Source organism: Desarmillaria tabescens (assembly GCF_030435595.1).
Source record: "Desarmillaria tabescens strain CCBAS 213 chromosome Unknown EV420scaffold_6, whole genome shotgun sequence".
In the NCBI taxonomy this organism is placed as follows: domain Eukaryota; kingdom Fungi; phylum Basidiomycota; class Agaricomycetes; order Agaricales; family Physalacriaceae; genus Desarmillaria; species Desarmillaria tabescens.
Genome location: NW_026848305.1, coordinates 371,990 through 386,009, shown reverse-complemented (window position 1 = coordinate 386,009; position 14,020 = coordinate 371,990). Strand labels below are relative to the sequence as shown.

Genomic DNA, 14,020 nt, shown 5'->3' with positions numbered 1-14,020 from the left:
GAAGTTTATACACGGTTATGTTGGTAAGTACTACACCTTGTCTGGTGAATCGCATGACATTACTAGCTCGGACACACACTCTATGTGTGTCGACTCCTTTCGATGCCGCTGGGAGTTGCGTCGCTGAGTAAGAGATCCAGCGCCCAATGGTCTGGAATCCCTCCCGATTTACATGGAATCCCATCCGATAATTCCGTGCACCGCAAGTTCTGCGACTGGATCGGAAGGTGTGGGAAGACAAGGCTATAATATGAGCACGAAATCACAGGTCATTGAGACAAGAATAAAGTAGCTCCTAAGGCTCTGGGTCGAATTTGTCGATGAGCGGACGTTGCAAGCAAGCATTATCGACGGCGAGTCGCGGAGCACATGATAAAATTGTTAAGGGTAGCACTAAGTCCAAAGTTCCATGTCGGTTGCGGCCCGTCAAACTCTGGTTACGAGTTGGAGATGGGCAGATACCGTCTGCAATGGGCGGGCGTCGAGGATACAACGTGAAAAATGGGACCAAAACAAGCCGAGAAGATGTCTGACACAGCATTCAAGGAATCAAAAGTGGATCTCGGGATAGATAACGGGAACAGAGTAGCGTAAGACCGAGAGGCGATGGCCGGTTTGCGATCACAGAGAATAATCTTACGCTAAGAAAGGGTAGTAAGTCCTTCACCAGGGCCCGTGGCATGAGCAGTACAATGAAAATAAGTGAGAATCTAGAATGCAGGAGTGATGAGTTGCATCAAGGAAGGGCAAAGAAACTTCGGAGCGATGCGAAAGGACACCGTGATGGTCAGATGGGACCCTGAAAGCAAACCGAAAAGGAAAGGACACAGAGCAACAACACGCCATTTGGTAAATTCGGAGCCACGTCGAAGCGTGGGGCATTCCTGGGCCTCTTTCCTTTTTACTTCCATCACCGCTGCACTCACGGCTCTTCCTGGACCTATATATCTACTCAGGTAACGTCAATCCCTTTCATACACCTCTGCCGCCATGGACGTCGAGCTCAACAGTACAACCCATTCTCCAGTGCCGTACTTCCTGGCCGCCAGCATGTCTTCGACGTCTTCCTCCGACGTCTTCATCCTCGTTATCGGCGTTGTCCTCGCTGCGGCCTACCTCTTCCGTGATCAACTCTTCGCTGTAGCAAAGCCGAAAAAAGTTGTAGTGCCAACGTCTACGCAAGCCGGTGATGTGAACCCCAGGGATTTTGCGGCCAAAATGAAGGCAGGGGTACGTGGCCATCGGGTCTCCTTTTACATGTCTTCTCATCTAAATCACACAGAACAAACGCTTGGTCATTTTCTACGGATCACAAACGGGTACAGCTGAAGAGTACGCTATTCGTCTCGCCAAAGAAGCCAAAGCCAAGTTCGGTCTGACCTCTCTGGTCTGCGACCCCGAGGAATACGACTTTGAGACATTAGACAGTCTTCCGGAAGGCTCTGCTGCTATCTTCGTCATGGCTAGCTATGGCGAAGGTGAGCCCACAGATAACGCGGTCACTCTTTTGCAGAACTTGAGCGAAGATTCCTTCGAGTTCAGCCAGGGTTCTCACCGACTGGAAAATCTCAAATACGTTCTTTTCGGGTTGGGTAACAAGACGTACGAGCATTACAACTTGGTCGCGAGGCAGGTTGACCAATACTTGACTGGCATGGGTGCTACTCGTATCGGCGAGCGTGGCGAGGGTGATGATGACAAGAGCATGGAGGAGGACTACCTTGAGTGGAAGGATGGCATGTGGGAGGCTTTTGCCAAGGCCTTAGGTGTTGAGGAAGGTCAAGGTGGCGACAGCGCTGACTTCGCAGTTTCGGAATTGGCATCTCACCCGGAGGAGAAAATTTACCTCGGTACGGAGCCTATTCTTGATTGGTCGTTTCGCACTGACAGGTTGCTTAGGCGAACTTTCCGCACGCGCTCTCACGAAGACAAAGGGCATTCACGATGCCAAGAATCCTTATGCCGCTCCAATCGCTGTTGCACGGGAACTTTTCTCGGTGACCGGCGAAAGGAACTGCGTTCACGTTGAGCTTAACATCGAGGGCTCAGGCATTACTTATCAGCATGGAGATCACGTCGGTGTTTGGCCCACTAATGCTGAAATCGAAGTCGACCGTCTTCTTTGTGCTCTCGGTCTTTACGACAAGAGGGACACCGTCATTGGTATTGAATCCCTTGACCCCGCACTCGCCAAGGTCCCCTTCCCTGTTCCAACTACATATGCCACTGTCCTTCGCCACTACATCGATATTAGTGCTATGGCTGGCCGTCAGATTCTCGGTTCCTTCTCTAAATTCGCTCCTACTCCCGAAGCAGAGGCTTTCTTAAAGGAAGTCAACTCTAACAAGGAGACTTACGCAGATGTCGTCGGCAAGGGATGCCTCAAGGTTGGAGAAATTCTCCAGACTGCTGCTGGAAACGACATTACCGCTATTCCTTCGACGAGTAATACCTCCGTTTGGAACATTCCTTTCGACTTGATTGTGTCCTCCATTCCTCGTCTGCAGCCCCGGTACTACTCCATCTCTTCTAGCCCCAAGGTCTACCCCAACTCCATCCACGTTACTTGCGTTACCCTAAAATACAAGTCGGAGGGTGAGAAGGTCCCCACCCGCTGGGTGTACGGCGTTGGTTCCAATTTCTTGTTGAACCTCAAGTATGCTGCGAACGAAGAGACAGTTCCACTGGCTTTGAGCGCCGGTATCGCCAATGCAGCTCTCCCTGCTTATGCCATCGATGGCCCCCGTGGTGCTTATCGTCAGGAGACCATATACAAATCGCCCATACATGTCCGCCGGTCTACGTTCCGTTTGCCAACCAATCCGAAGAGCCCAGTCATCATGATTGGTCCTGGAACTGTGAGTGCTTAACAATAATTCTCCGGCCGTTTCTTACGCGAATTCTCTTTGTCAGGGTGTCGCACCATTCCGTGGGTTCGTGCAAGAACGTGTAGCTCTTGCACGCCGTACTCTTGAGAAAAACGGGCCGGATGCACTTGCTGACTGGGGCAGGATTACGCTTTTCTATGGATGCCGTAAATCAACCGAGGACTTCTTGTACAAGGAAGAGTGGCCGCAGTACCAAGAGGAACTCAAGGGAAAGTTCACGCTTCACTGTTCCTTCTCACGAGAGAAGTATAGGCCAGACGGCAGCAAAATCTACGTGCAGGACTTGATCTGGGAAGACCGGCAGAACATTTCTGATTCCATCATCAATGGAAAGGGATACGTATATATCTGTGGTGAGGCGAAGAACATGAGCAAGGCTGTCGAGGAGGTTCTGGCGAAAATTTTGGGTGAGGCCAAGGGTGGATCGGCGGAAGTCGAGGGTACGGCAGAAGTCAAGATGCTGAAAGAGCGGTCAAGACTTTTGCTGGATGTCTGGAGCTAAACGACTAATACAGAGGTTGTGTTAATAATTTCATAGTCAGTTATGGCCCGCGACGCCTGCATTATTTCTCTCTAACGACGACATTCCGAAACTCACTATTTTATATTCCACTTATTAACGGGATGCCCTGGATGCATTGACTACATAGAATGGAATAGAATATTATATTCTATACGAACTACCTATTGTACGAATTCGATGGGAATTCGGCCCGGATCATCGAATTTCGAGCCAATTACAGGTCGATGAGTATGCAAGTGCGAAGAGAACAAGCTAGTAAGAAAATTGTACACTCTAACTTGTCTTATCCTAAGCACTACATGTTTATCTCAGAAATGAGGACAGAATGCACCGTACTCCGAGACCCCCGAGATGTACCAGATATTGTCGTTATGTATTAATTATGTACTACTCTCGAACATATCATAAGTAGATAGGGTGTACAAACAGAATGTACATCACTCGCGCCAGCTTTCCGCAAAAGAGTCAAATTGACAGCCCAAACTGCTGAGTTCCAAGCAAGACATGAGATCACAAGAATGGTTGTATAATGCATACTCGAAGTCAATGATGCGAATAACCCCCTTTGCATCTCTCGTGATATTCCTGGGCTGGAGATCCTGATGGGCCATGCCAATAGAATGAAGGGCTTTGCAGTGATTCCAGATGACCTTCCTATTTAAATATGTATAGTGAAAACCAGAAAAGAACCAAGATACGTACAGCTCATGTGGACTAAAACCTGCTCTCTCCCAAGAACGATCCTTGAAACATTCATTCTCTCCACCATTAGCCAAGATTATGGCGGCCCAGAATTGGTCGGGCATGGCAAATGCGCCATAGTAGGCAGGAGTGATATCGAACAGTTGATGGCTATGAAGGTATTGGTAGGCCTTGATCTCTTTCTTCATCACGTCGAAATGCCGCCGCGGATACATCTTGACCACCAGTGGAGAAATGCAGGAGCCGTCGCTAAGGGTGCCACGCCAGACCCGAGCATAGTTGCCTCGATGAATTTCCTGTGAGATGGTCACGGACCAAGATATTGGATTAGTCGAGATGGACGGAGGAGAAGATACCGCAGGGCTGGGCGCAACAGAGCTGCTAGCACTACCAGAGAGTGACAGAGGCGGTAGGCCAACGGAATTACCCAAGGATAAACTCCCATAACGAAAAAGTGTGCGAGGAGCCGCAGATGCGCCAACATGATCCACATAGAATAACAGCTGGAAAGTTGTGTAAAAGATGGGTGAGATGACTCTATGATGAACGCACTGCCGATGGTGGGGGGTCGATAATCACAACATCTTCTTCAATAGGAGCCGGTTTGTCCTGTTTCGGCTTGGACGAGAGACTCAACCTTCCCGGGGAGCGCATCTTGAGAGGGTTTGCCAGTGCTGGCAGCTGAGGAATGGCGTCCAGGATGATGCCAGGAAGTAGTAGACTGGTCAGAACTGCCAAAAGTGGAAGTCCACCTTCGTCGTGGGGCGTACAGAAGTCGTACACGGGAGGGTTGTCGTCATCAAAAAGATGGTAGTGCGGGGACACCAGTAAAGCGTGCTCTCCACTATTGTATGTCACTTGAAAGTAAGTGAGACATTAAACCAGGCATCAAACAGAAAACAGCGCACCACGTTCTGTCAAAATAGCGGATATCCCGCTAAAAAACAAGCCGAAATCTGCCTGTGGCGTAAAGGTGTACTCGCGAAGCCATATCTAATGTCAATCACTTTCAATATCTGGGCGAAAGACACCGCGTTGGCGACACTTACTTGGACGGCTATAGCCCTACCGCCCTCCTGACCTATAGGTTCATAGACCTGCGACTCTTGGAGCTCCGTCGCGTACCGATAAAGTACCTGAGGATGATTTGGGTCCGCAGCGACTGCTTTGATTATGACGTCCGGATGGTCGAGATTTTGGGTTAGGAAATTCAGTTTGCCTGGCTCTGGATGCAGTTGAGCTACAGAGAGGGGGCATTCAAGGGCAGAGATGACTTTTGAGACAACCGCTCGTACGTTTTGCAGTATCCATAAGACGTCGTATTCGCTTTCGAGTTTTTGACTTGCAACTTCCTCGAACAACATCGAGATGCTCATAGTAACGGTGGGGGGTACTGGATCATCGATTACGCCTATTTGCTCTAAGAATGTCTTCAACGGACGAAGTGCTCGGTCTTGGAGACTGGAATCCAAGCTGCTCTGACGCAGAAATTCCTCCGGATCCGGTGGTATGTTGGCAGAATATGGTACTGTTTGAGTCGAAGCGGGATCCCTAATCCTGGGATGAGAAGGAAACCGCAAATTTAAAAATTCTCGCCAGGATAGCGACAGGGTGGTCATGTTGGAAGTTTAAGGATGACCGCTGTACATAGGGGGATCCGACTGCACAACAGTAAGCTTAGATAATAAGCTTCGCTCATACTTTATTAATTATTACTTACCAGCCGGGATACTACTAAGTAGAACGGAGTATAGGAATAAGTATTATGTTCAAACCGTATATACGAAATTGGATGTTCGATGCCAATTCGGCCCGTAACGCGTAACGTGTTTAGTACGCCTTGCTTATTCTCCGTCGAGTTCCTTCACCTTCATGCTCCGTGCGGCGTCTCGTGCGTCGAGAAATTTTCCCACTCGCTCCTTCTCGACCACGCCGGCATGGAAATCAGCCCAGCCACCCTCGCCAGACAATACGCCACCTCGTCATGAACCCGGATCTCCCGAGGCAGATAAACAACCGTCGGACCCGTCGTCGTCCAAGGCAGAACCGCCCATTGACCTGCAACAGGTCAAAAATCGCCTTCTCGAATGGACAGATCAGGCTGCTATCACACTGCGCACGAGAGCCGATGATTTCACCGAAACAACGAAATCTACCTTTTCTCAACTGGGTGCGCAGTTGAATAAAGTCACTGGATATGAAGAAATAGAGGTCCTTAAACGTCAAGTGGTAGAACAAGGTGCGTGTAAGTCGTGCACAAGCCTATTCAATATCTTTGCTCTATTGGCTAACTCGTATTCCTCTAGAGGCACGAATAAAGGCTACGCGACAGGCACGTCGGGACGCAAAGATTGCCTACGACAAAGCCGTGGCACAGCGGTCTAATTCCCAACGTGAAGTCAATGACATGCTACAGCGTAAACATACATGGAACGACAACGACGTCCTCCGGTTTACCGCGGTCGTCCGTGAGGACCACACGATCGAGCATGAGGAGGCGCGAGCAAAAGCCGCTGTAGACGACTCGGAGGCAGCCCTAGACAGGGAGTTCAGCGAGCTCATGCGGGCGATTCTAGGAAGGTACCATGAGGAGCAGATTTGGTCCGATAAAATCCGAAGTGCCTCGACATATGGACAGCTCACAGTTCTGGCGCTCAATTTACTGGTGTTCATCATGGCCATTCTGTTCGTTGAGCCGTGGAAGAGACGGCGGCTTGCGCAGACGTTCGAGAAGAAGACAGAGGAGTTGAGTAGGGAGGCGAAGGAGGCTACAGAGGCGGGGTTAGCAGAGATTAGGAAGGAGTTGGAGGAGCAAGTTAGGGTATTGACGGTGCTAGCAGAGAATGCACTTGGATTAGAGAAGGAGCGGGAAGAGGTTGCTGAACGAGAGAAGCATGCCATTACGAAGGTCGTCGAGCCAAGTCCTCCGAATTGGGACCAGCCAATCGTCGCGGGCGGAATTGCTGTCGGAGCATTTGCTGCTGCAGCTCTCAGCTGGCTTTGCTTCGGTCGGTGATACATCAATACAGCTATACCATTGTATGCTTTGAAAATAAATGTACACGTTACAAGACAGTGGAGGATAGTTAATTTCCATCATGGACCTCCGACTATTAGGTGAACTCTTGTTCCCCACGCATGGTGCACTTCAGGCTTTGAAATTATAGCACCCATGTTCGCCACCTGTTCAGAATCTTGTCCCAGCTCGTACCCATACCATTCGGCAGCAGCCTTGGCCCAGGCTCGTGCAGCGGAAGCGCTACAATGAAAATGGTTAGTCTTCTACCCCGAGAAAGCATGTAAGTTGTCTATTTATTGACTTACTCAGAGTGAGACAACGCCACCAGGGCAGCATCAGCAAATAACTGTCCGCGTTCGCTGAAATACCCTTCTTCATTTGTCAAGGTCCAGATGCGCCTCACAACATCAATCGCTTCAGCGCCGCTGATGCTATGCGTCTCCCATGTAGAGAATAGCTTGTATAACGCAGAGATTGAGTTCAAACGCTCGTCGGATGCGTGAGATTGGGAAGGGGGGAGAGAACAGACCGAGCACGTGCAGTCAAACCCGTAGTGCTCTAAAAGAAACTCCCTAGTACGTGCTTAGCTCGATAATAACAATCAGTCAAAGGCTGGAGGGCACACCTTCGTTCTTTTCTGGGTTGCTTTGTGTTCGTATACGTTGTTAAAAGCTCCTGAATGTGCGATTATCTTTAAGATGTTTAGTGGTGAGTGGTGTAACTCGCTACGAACCTGGCCTCTGGAGATATTTTGTAGAGCATGTACAACAATTTCGCCTTCTGCTGGACGCCAAGAATAGACAACATTAAACGCGCTGGAGCATCCGTGATTCAACCTCGCCATGCGAGGGAATATTCCGATACCCTCTCCGGCTGCAACAGCGTTGGTCTCGAATATAGCTAAGGCAACCTCGTCTCGATGTGCCTCGGGATCCATGTCCTTAGGAAAGTTAACGTAAGAGAGATTGAAAAATGCGTGATAGCCCAAGTCTTTCAACGACTTGACATGATGCGAAATCAGTGCAGCAGGCGAATCAGAGGCTGAATATGATCATCAGATACTGGCACCACCCAGGGTAGAGAAAATACGGACTAGAGTAGGGCACAATAAACAAAGGCTTCTCTCGAATCACCAGTTCACCTCGCTGCGAAAGTCAGTTAACTCTTTACCTAACAATAAGACGTCTTGCGACATACCTGGATATCTCGTGTAGCAACTACACCTTTACCCTTCCCAGGTAGATCAACTACCTCAAACGGAGGACTGTTTCTTTGGTTGAAATAAACATCATATAAGAAAGCAAAGAATATGGCGACGAAAAGGGTCATTAGAGACCAGAAGATCCCAAGCTTGTAGCCTGGAGTCTTCACCGCGCTGGGTGTGGCATTCTTTGTGATACTGGGAGCATTCTGTGAGCGGGCTTTTTTTGCTCTTGCCATGGTACGAAATCAAGTTGATCCACAGCCCATGATGGAAACAAGAAAGAGGCGCGCGAGTTCCCCGAAGCGACGCGTTCACCTCACGTGCGGCGTACGTCATGGGCATTTGTCAGTCAGGCGAATCCTCGATGATCATGCCGGTCCGTCGAAGCTGTACGTTGAACGTCGGCGACGATGAATGCGACAAGAATTGTGTCAACTTTCCATCCACCGTCCGCCGTTGTTTCTTCCTGCAAGTGTCGTCTTTCATCCACTGCTGAGCATCTTGTTGTCGCCAAGCTCAATGCTATCGAAGTCCATACCATTGAGAGCACTGGATTGAAGCTTGCGTGTACGCTTCAGATCTGGGGTAAGGTCTTGTCGGTGAAGGAGGTACCTATAACTGTGCGTTTTGCATTTGAAACACTATCTCTTCTATTGAGCTTTTTTGTAGGATTCGGCTCGGTCAAATGTTGTGGTCTTGCTTGATCAGCCGGAACCAGAATTATTGTTCTTATCGTTTTCTGAGAGGGAGCAAAATCTGAAGCTGGATAAGCAATTGTCACTATCTGAGCGGAGTCCGAGCCTTAGACCAGCCGAGTTCTTCACCGATATCCTTGTCGACCCATCGGGTCAGTTGGGAGTTGTCAGCTGCTATCAAGGAAAACTCAAGGTCTTAATGCTTGAGAATGGAGTCTATGTCAAGGACGTCGATATTTCGTGCGTGTTTCAACCTTTCATTGGTGATTATTGGCTCACTTTGAACTAGAATACCCGAGAACAGTATTCTCAGCATGGCACTTCTCTCCTTGCCCGACGAGACATTCGCTCTGGCGATACTTCATGTAGACAATCGCCGTCGACTTCAGCTTCTGGCACGGGACCTAACCGGTACGGATTGGGACGGCATTCCTGATCTATCTCAAGACCCATCTGTCGTGTTGCACCAGACTATCATCTCCTCAGAGGCGTTTCCTTATCCCGAGGACGACATTCCACAACTTATTTACGTCCCAACTCCCGAAGGCGCCGATGACAACGATGGTATTCTCGTTGTTGGTGGAAGAAAGATTATCTTTTACGCGTTGAATAACATACAAGCGCAGAGGAAGGTTGAACAAAAGAGGCGAAAGTCAGCCGCTATGAGGCAGAGTGGGAACGAAAACCAAATAAAGGAAGCCATAGCAAAGGATAAGGAAAGGCAGGATAGGATTAGGCAAGCGAAGGGAACGGTTTTATGGCCATTTGGTGCTGTTACTGCGTAGGCATTCTTTCACTTGGACGGGGTCGTTCGTATGCTAATGTGTGCTTTAGTGTCTCTTCAGTCGGAGACGATGCACTCAAATTCCTAATCGGTGACTCCTTCGGACGTCTATGCTTACTATCTCTGGCAACGTTCGATGAGCATGGTCTTGTTCTCATCCCCCTCGGAGAGGTATAGTTGTGACGACGCTACGTAGTAACCAGCCCGTACTAAGCCATTCTTCAGACCTCATCTCCAAGAACACTTACGTACATCGCCAATCAGGTTGTCTACTTGGGTTCTTTCAAAGGCGACTCCCAGCTTCTTAGAATCCATAATTCGCCAGTGTCGTCGTCTTCCATAAATATCTCCCGCGATATCCCGACGATATCTACATCTGGGCTTGTCACCTCTAGCAAAGGAAAGCAAAAAGCCACCGGCGATGAGTTACCTAAAGAGAAAGGAAAAGGTGATCAGGACCGAAGGGACCTACCTTGAATTGCTTTCATCATTCAAAAACATCGCACCCATCTTGGATGCGGTCCTGGTGGATTTGTATGACTGCGGCCATGTAAGTATTCGTTCATAGTTCACTTCGTGTGTCTCACCTTCTGCGCAGCGCCAAGTGGTAACATGTTCTGGCGGTCAAAATACGGTTCAATCAATATCGTCAGAACAGGCGTGGATTTCCAGGAACTCGCTTCTATCGCTGTCTCACGAACGTGGTCAAGATATGGCCTGTTCGGGATGAATACAAAGACACCTTGCATACTGGAATAGTTGTTTCGACCTTGGAAGAGACTCATTTCTTAAGGTTCAATTCTTTTTCGACGCTTGTCCTGGAGAATTCCGCCCTGAACGGTTTTCGTCGCCGACACTCCTACGCTTTGCGTTTATAATATAACAGCAGAGAGGTCGGCACGTCGTCTTATAACAATTCGTCAATGATTGTGCAAGTTACACCGCGCGGCGTCTTCCTACTTGACAAATTTATACAAATAGATCATTGGAAGCCGACAGGTGGTGCTGATGTCGTTGCTGCCAGTGTGAATGCCAGCCAGGTTCTCTGGCGCTTACAGGGGGCCAGCTACTTACGCTTCAAGGTCGAAAATAAAAGATTCGTACAGGTCGTGTAAGTCTTTACGTTGAGGTTTATTTTACATTGGTTAACCACCGCTTTCACATACAAGACAAACCAAGCTGTATTTTGCTCAGATGCAATTCCTCCGCAATCGAAGTCAGTCGCTACTATCAGTCATTCTTACTAATGAACTGACAACATAACACTAGGCATGGTCCTGATACCTATCCGCCCTGGCTCCCAACGGAGATATCATGTGTTTCTTGCATTCCTATGAACGAGTCCAAGTACTTTTCTATCCAAGTAGCTGCCGCGTTCTGGCACACAAATCAGATCAAGATATATAACATCGCACCGTCAGGATTTACTTTCCAATACGAAACTCCCCAACTCCCCGCAACTGTCCGATCTATCCTCTTTTATAACTTTGGTACTACAGAGAAGAACGGAGATAACTATAAGCCTTATCTCTTGGCTGGCCTGGCTAATGGGACTGTGGTGTCATTTGTATGGTCAGGGAACCAATTTACGGAGATGAAGCTCGTGGCGTTAGGGAGCGGCCCAGTAGAGCTCTCCCCCAATAAAATCGGAGATGGGACGCGCGCGGTGCTGGCGGTTGCTGACAAAACGATGGTCATTTCATGCCCGAAGGGACGACTGCAGTATTCGCACATCATACTTCGGGGTCCGTTTCTCTCGTTGACAGAGATCTTAATAAATGCTGATACATTTTTCTGCAGGATGTTTCTGCGGCCGCTTTACTGAATTCTGATGACTATCCATCGACACTCATTTTGGCCAATGCAAATGGTTTGGCTATCGGCAGAGTGAAAGACCTTGATAAGCTACATATACAATCAGTCAGTGCTTGTTTCGTGCTTCTCCACGTGGATATTGATGTGGACTGTTGCAGATACCTCTCGGACTTGACAACCCCATAAAAATTACCCATGTACCGGCCTTAGGTGTTTTTGGTGTTGTTTGCACTCGTACAGAACCTTTTCGAATTGGCGATGCGGAATCAACTCGTAGTCTCTTCAAATTACTAGATGAGACAACTTTTAAAGGTGAACACTAAACCGTCGTCCTTTTGCGCTGCTCAACTCTTGCGTCAGTTTTAAGTGAATTCTCCGCCAAAGACAATGAGACAGTAGTCTCGATGACGACATCAGAATATGGACGTAAAGGGCGAATCAAGGATATTTTTCTGTCTCGGAGCATACGTGTATGAACCTGGAGAAAGCGAGCCGACTCGGGGGAAGTTGATCGTCCTCGAAGCACATAAATCTGGTCCAGACGCGACGCTTTCTCCGGTTACATCGGCTGAGATAAACGGGTGCCCGTATTCGCTAGCGACGACTACAGGCGGCCTCATAGCTGCCGCGGTTCAACTCTTCTGTATGTTACTCTTCCAATTCACGCAGCTTCTCCTTACTAGTTTGATGGCAGGTATTACTGTATCGCTTAACAATCGTAGAGAACGAACCGGAACCTTCTGCTTTCTCTCCTTATCGAAATTGTCTGTCTGGAACCACAACTACAATTGTCGCTAACGTGGTGGCGCGGGGGGATGATTGCCTCGTAGCGTGCGACTGCATACAGTCCGTCTCTCTGCTCCAGATCACGCCAGGACCCGGGGTCGCGTTTGGATATTATCGCGAGGGATTATGAACCACTATGGCCGTTAGCTGTGGAGACGTGGCGAGGGGAAGGGAATCATTGGGGCTAGTGTAATTATTCTCATCTCTAGGGACAATATTACTTATGCGTTTTGTATTTTAGGATGCGTTTAACCTGTTTTCGTTCTCATTGGACACAGGTACATGCTCGACCGGTGCTCAATCGCGACGGCCTTCTATCATATTGGTGACCTTGTATCCAAGTTCCTTCGAGGTAAAATTTAAGCCCCTCACCGCCAGATAGTGGTAACTGATGATGGGTGGCTAGGCTCCATTACCCCCAAAGACGACAGTACCCTGGCTCTGAACCAACACACTTATTCTGTACCAGCTCCGGACGTATTGGGGTTATTGTCGACGTGACTGACGAACGGCTTGCCGCACACCTGAGGACCTCCGGTGGATATGGGGCAGGTGATTTTCGGTGTAGGGGGCGTCAGCCACGCACGTTATCGGGCTCCGAAGAACACTAGGCCCAGACCCGTCGACGAGGCTTCGTATGGCTTCGTGGATGGAGACTTTTTTGGAGCTGCTACTCACATCAGATCCAGAGTGTGTTGAGAAGATATTTGGCAATAATTCGGAGCTACCGGAGGGAGGACACGCGGAAGGTACTTGAAGCGTTGCAGAACATGCATTAGATTTATGGAAAGAAACATGTATGATTAAGAGGTCAATTGTATTTGTGGGAAGTTGTGGATGCTCGGTCTAGTAATGAGAGTATAGCGTTTCTTCCAAAGGCTAAGTTCTCTCTAGCGAGTAAGTTCATGTTGTACGAAGATGGTAACTTGCAGGTAAAGATCACTGCGCCCGTTTGTATTCCATATAGCGACTCAATGTGGGTTGTATGATTGAAGAAGGAGGCACTACCAGGAGAATTAGGGGAATTAGTCACTTTTAAGAGACACGAGGAAGGCCCGGGCCATCGAGACAAAATCTTCCGCACGAAAACGTAGCCGGCAATCTCGATACCACGGGCCTGTTCGGAGGCAGTGGCTGTGTCACACATGGTGCTCTGCAGGCTGAGTTAGTTCTTGACCAGGGATACCTCGATGCACCGAATCAAACGGCGGACGAGTAAGCCCATCATCAAAAGCCCGCTGTGCAAACCCTAATATCTCGTCAAGACAAACTTTAGTTGAAGGCACTCCAATCTTCGAAGCCGATCGCCAGCGACACTAAGGATTCTTTCCCGCGCCATGCCGAGTCAGACAGAGGTTGTAACTTGTCATGCGCGTTCGTATTCTAGACACATGAACAAGTGATTAGTGAGTAAAACTCTAGAGAAGAGTAAACTTCATGTGCGTACCCCAGCAAGCACGTCTTGGACCTCCCGTAGATCTTTCCAAATAGTTTCAAAATCTATGCACTCTTTGACAACCGCACGCCCCGCTACCAAGCTCCTCCCTGAGAGCTGTAAGCTCTATATCGCGCTCCTCCTTGACAGCTGCAACCTTAAGCTCATT

The 14,020-nt window shown here is 48.9% G+C and overlaps 5 protein-coding genes across 5 annotated transcripts; 3 read left to right on the top strand and 2 right to left on the bottom strand.

The window, feature by feature from the left end:
• Nucleotides 1–1,050: 1,050 nt before the first annotated feature.
• Nucleotides 1,051–3,390, top strand: EV420DRAFT_1263205 (putative cytochrome P450 oxidoreductase; the record flags this gene model as incomplete). Its single annotated transcript, XM_060467159.1, has 4 exons — nt 1,051–1,230; nt 1,283–1,850; nt 1,900–2,858; nt 2,914–3,390. The coding sequence occupies 4 exons, from the start codon at nt 1,051–1,053 to the stop codon at nt 3,388–3,390; spliced, it is 2,184 nt and encodes a 727-aa protein (XP_060335430.1).
• Nucleotides 3,391–3,819: 429 nt separating this feature from the next.
• Nucleotides 3,820–5,922, bottom strand: EV420DRAFT_1036404 (uncharacterized protein). Its single transcript, XM_060465440.1, has 6 exons — nt 5,834–5,922; nt 5,163–5,774; nt 5,022–5,106; nt 4,666–4,970; nt 4,114–4,616; nt 3,820–4,065 (listed from the first exon to the last, which is right to left on the bottom strand). Exons 2-6 carry the CDS (start codon nt 5,730–5,732, stop codon nt 3,849–3,851), a joined length of 1,680 nt encoding a protein of 559 aa, XP_060335429.1. The 5' UTR covers nt 5,733–5,774; nt 5,834–5,922; the 3' UTR covers nt 3,820–3,848.
• A 63-nt stretch (nt 5,923–5,985) lies between these two features.
• EV420DRAFT_1475807 (Mdm33 family-domain-containing protein) lies at nt 5,986–7,129 on the top strand (the record flags this gene model as incomplete). The annotated part of the gene is made up of 2 exons (XM_060469293.1): nt 5,986–6,352; nt 6,420–7,129. 2 exons carry the CDS (start codon nt 5,986–5,988, stop codon nt 7,127–7,129), a joined length of 1,077 nt encoding a protein of 358 aa, XP_060335428.1.
• A 40-nt stretch (nt 7,130–7,169) lies between these two features.
• Nucleotides 7,170–8,618, bottom strand: EV420DRAFT_1036375 (uncharacterized protein). The gene is made up of 6 exons (XM_060465439.1): nt 8,330–8,618; nt 8,226–8,277; nt 7,866–8,173; nt 7,758–7,804; nt 7,438–7,704; nt 7,170–7,372 (listed from the first exon to the last, which is right to left on the bottom strand). The coding sequence occupies exons 1-6, from the start codon at nt 8,570–8,572 to the stop codon at nt 7,210–7,212; spliced, it is 1,080 nt and encodes a 359-aa protein (XP_060335427.1). The 5' UTR covers nt 8,573–8,618; the 3' UTR covers nt 7,170–7,209.
• A 100-nt stretch (nt 8,619–8,718) lies between these two features.
• Nucleotides 8,719–13,265, top strand: EV420DRAFT_1515797 (mono-functional DNA-alkylating methyl methanesulfonate N-term-domain-containing protein). The gene is given in 23 exon segments (XM_060471907.1): nt 8,719–8,956; nt 9,006–9,271; nt 9,321–9,812; nt 9,866–9,986; nt 10,041–10,199; nt 10,264–10,365; nt 10,414–10,438; nt 10,474–10,505; nt 10,526–10,685; nt 10,707–10,926; nt 10,985–11,035; nt 11,085–11,508; nt 11,616–11,735; nt 11,789–11,942; nt 11,991–12,028; nt 12,048–12,260; nt 12,325–12,480; nt 12,506–12,573; nt 12,695–12,757; nt 12,823–12,953; nt 12,985–13,037; nt 13,072–13,110; nt 13,154–13,265. 23 exon segments carry the CDS (start codon nt 8,747–8,749, stop codon nt 13,193–13,195), a joined length of 3,339 nt encoding a protein of 1,112 aa, XP_060335426.1. The 5' UTR covers nt 8,719–8,746; the 3' UTR covers nt 13,196–13,265.
• Nucleotides 13,266–14,020: the final 755 nt, after the last annotated feature.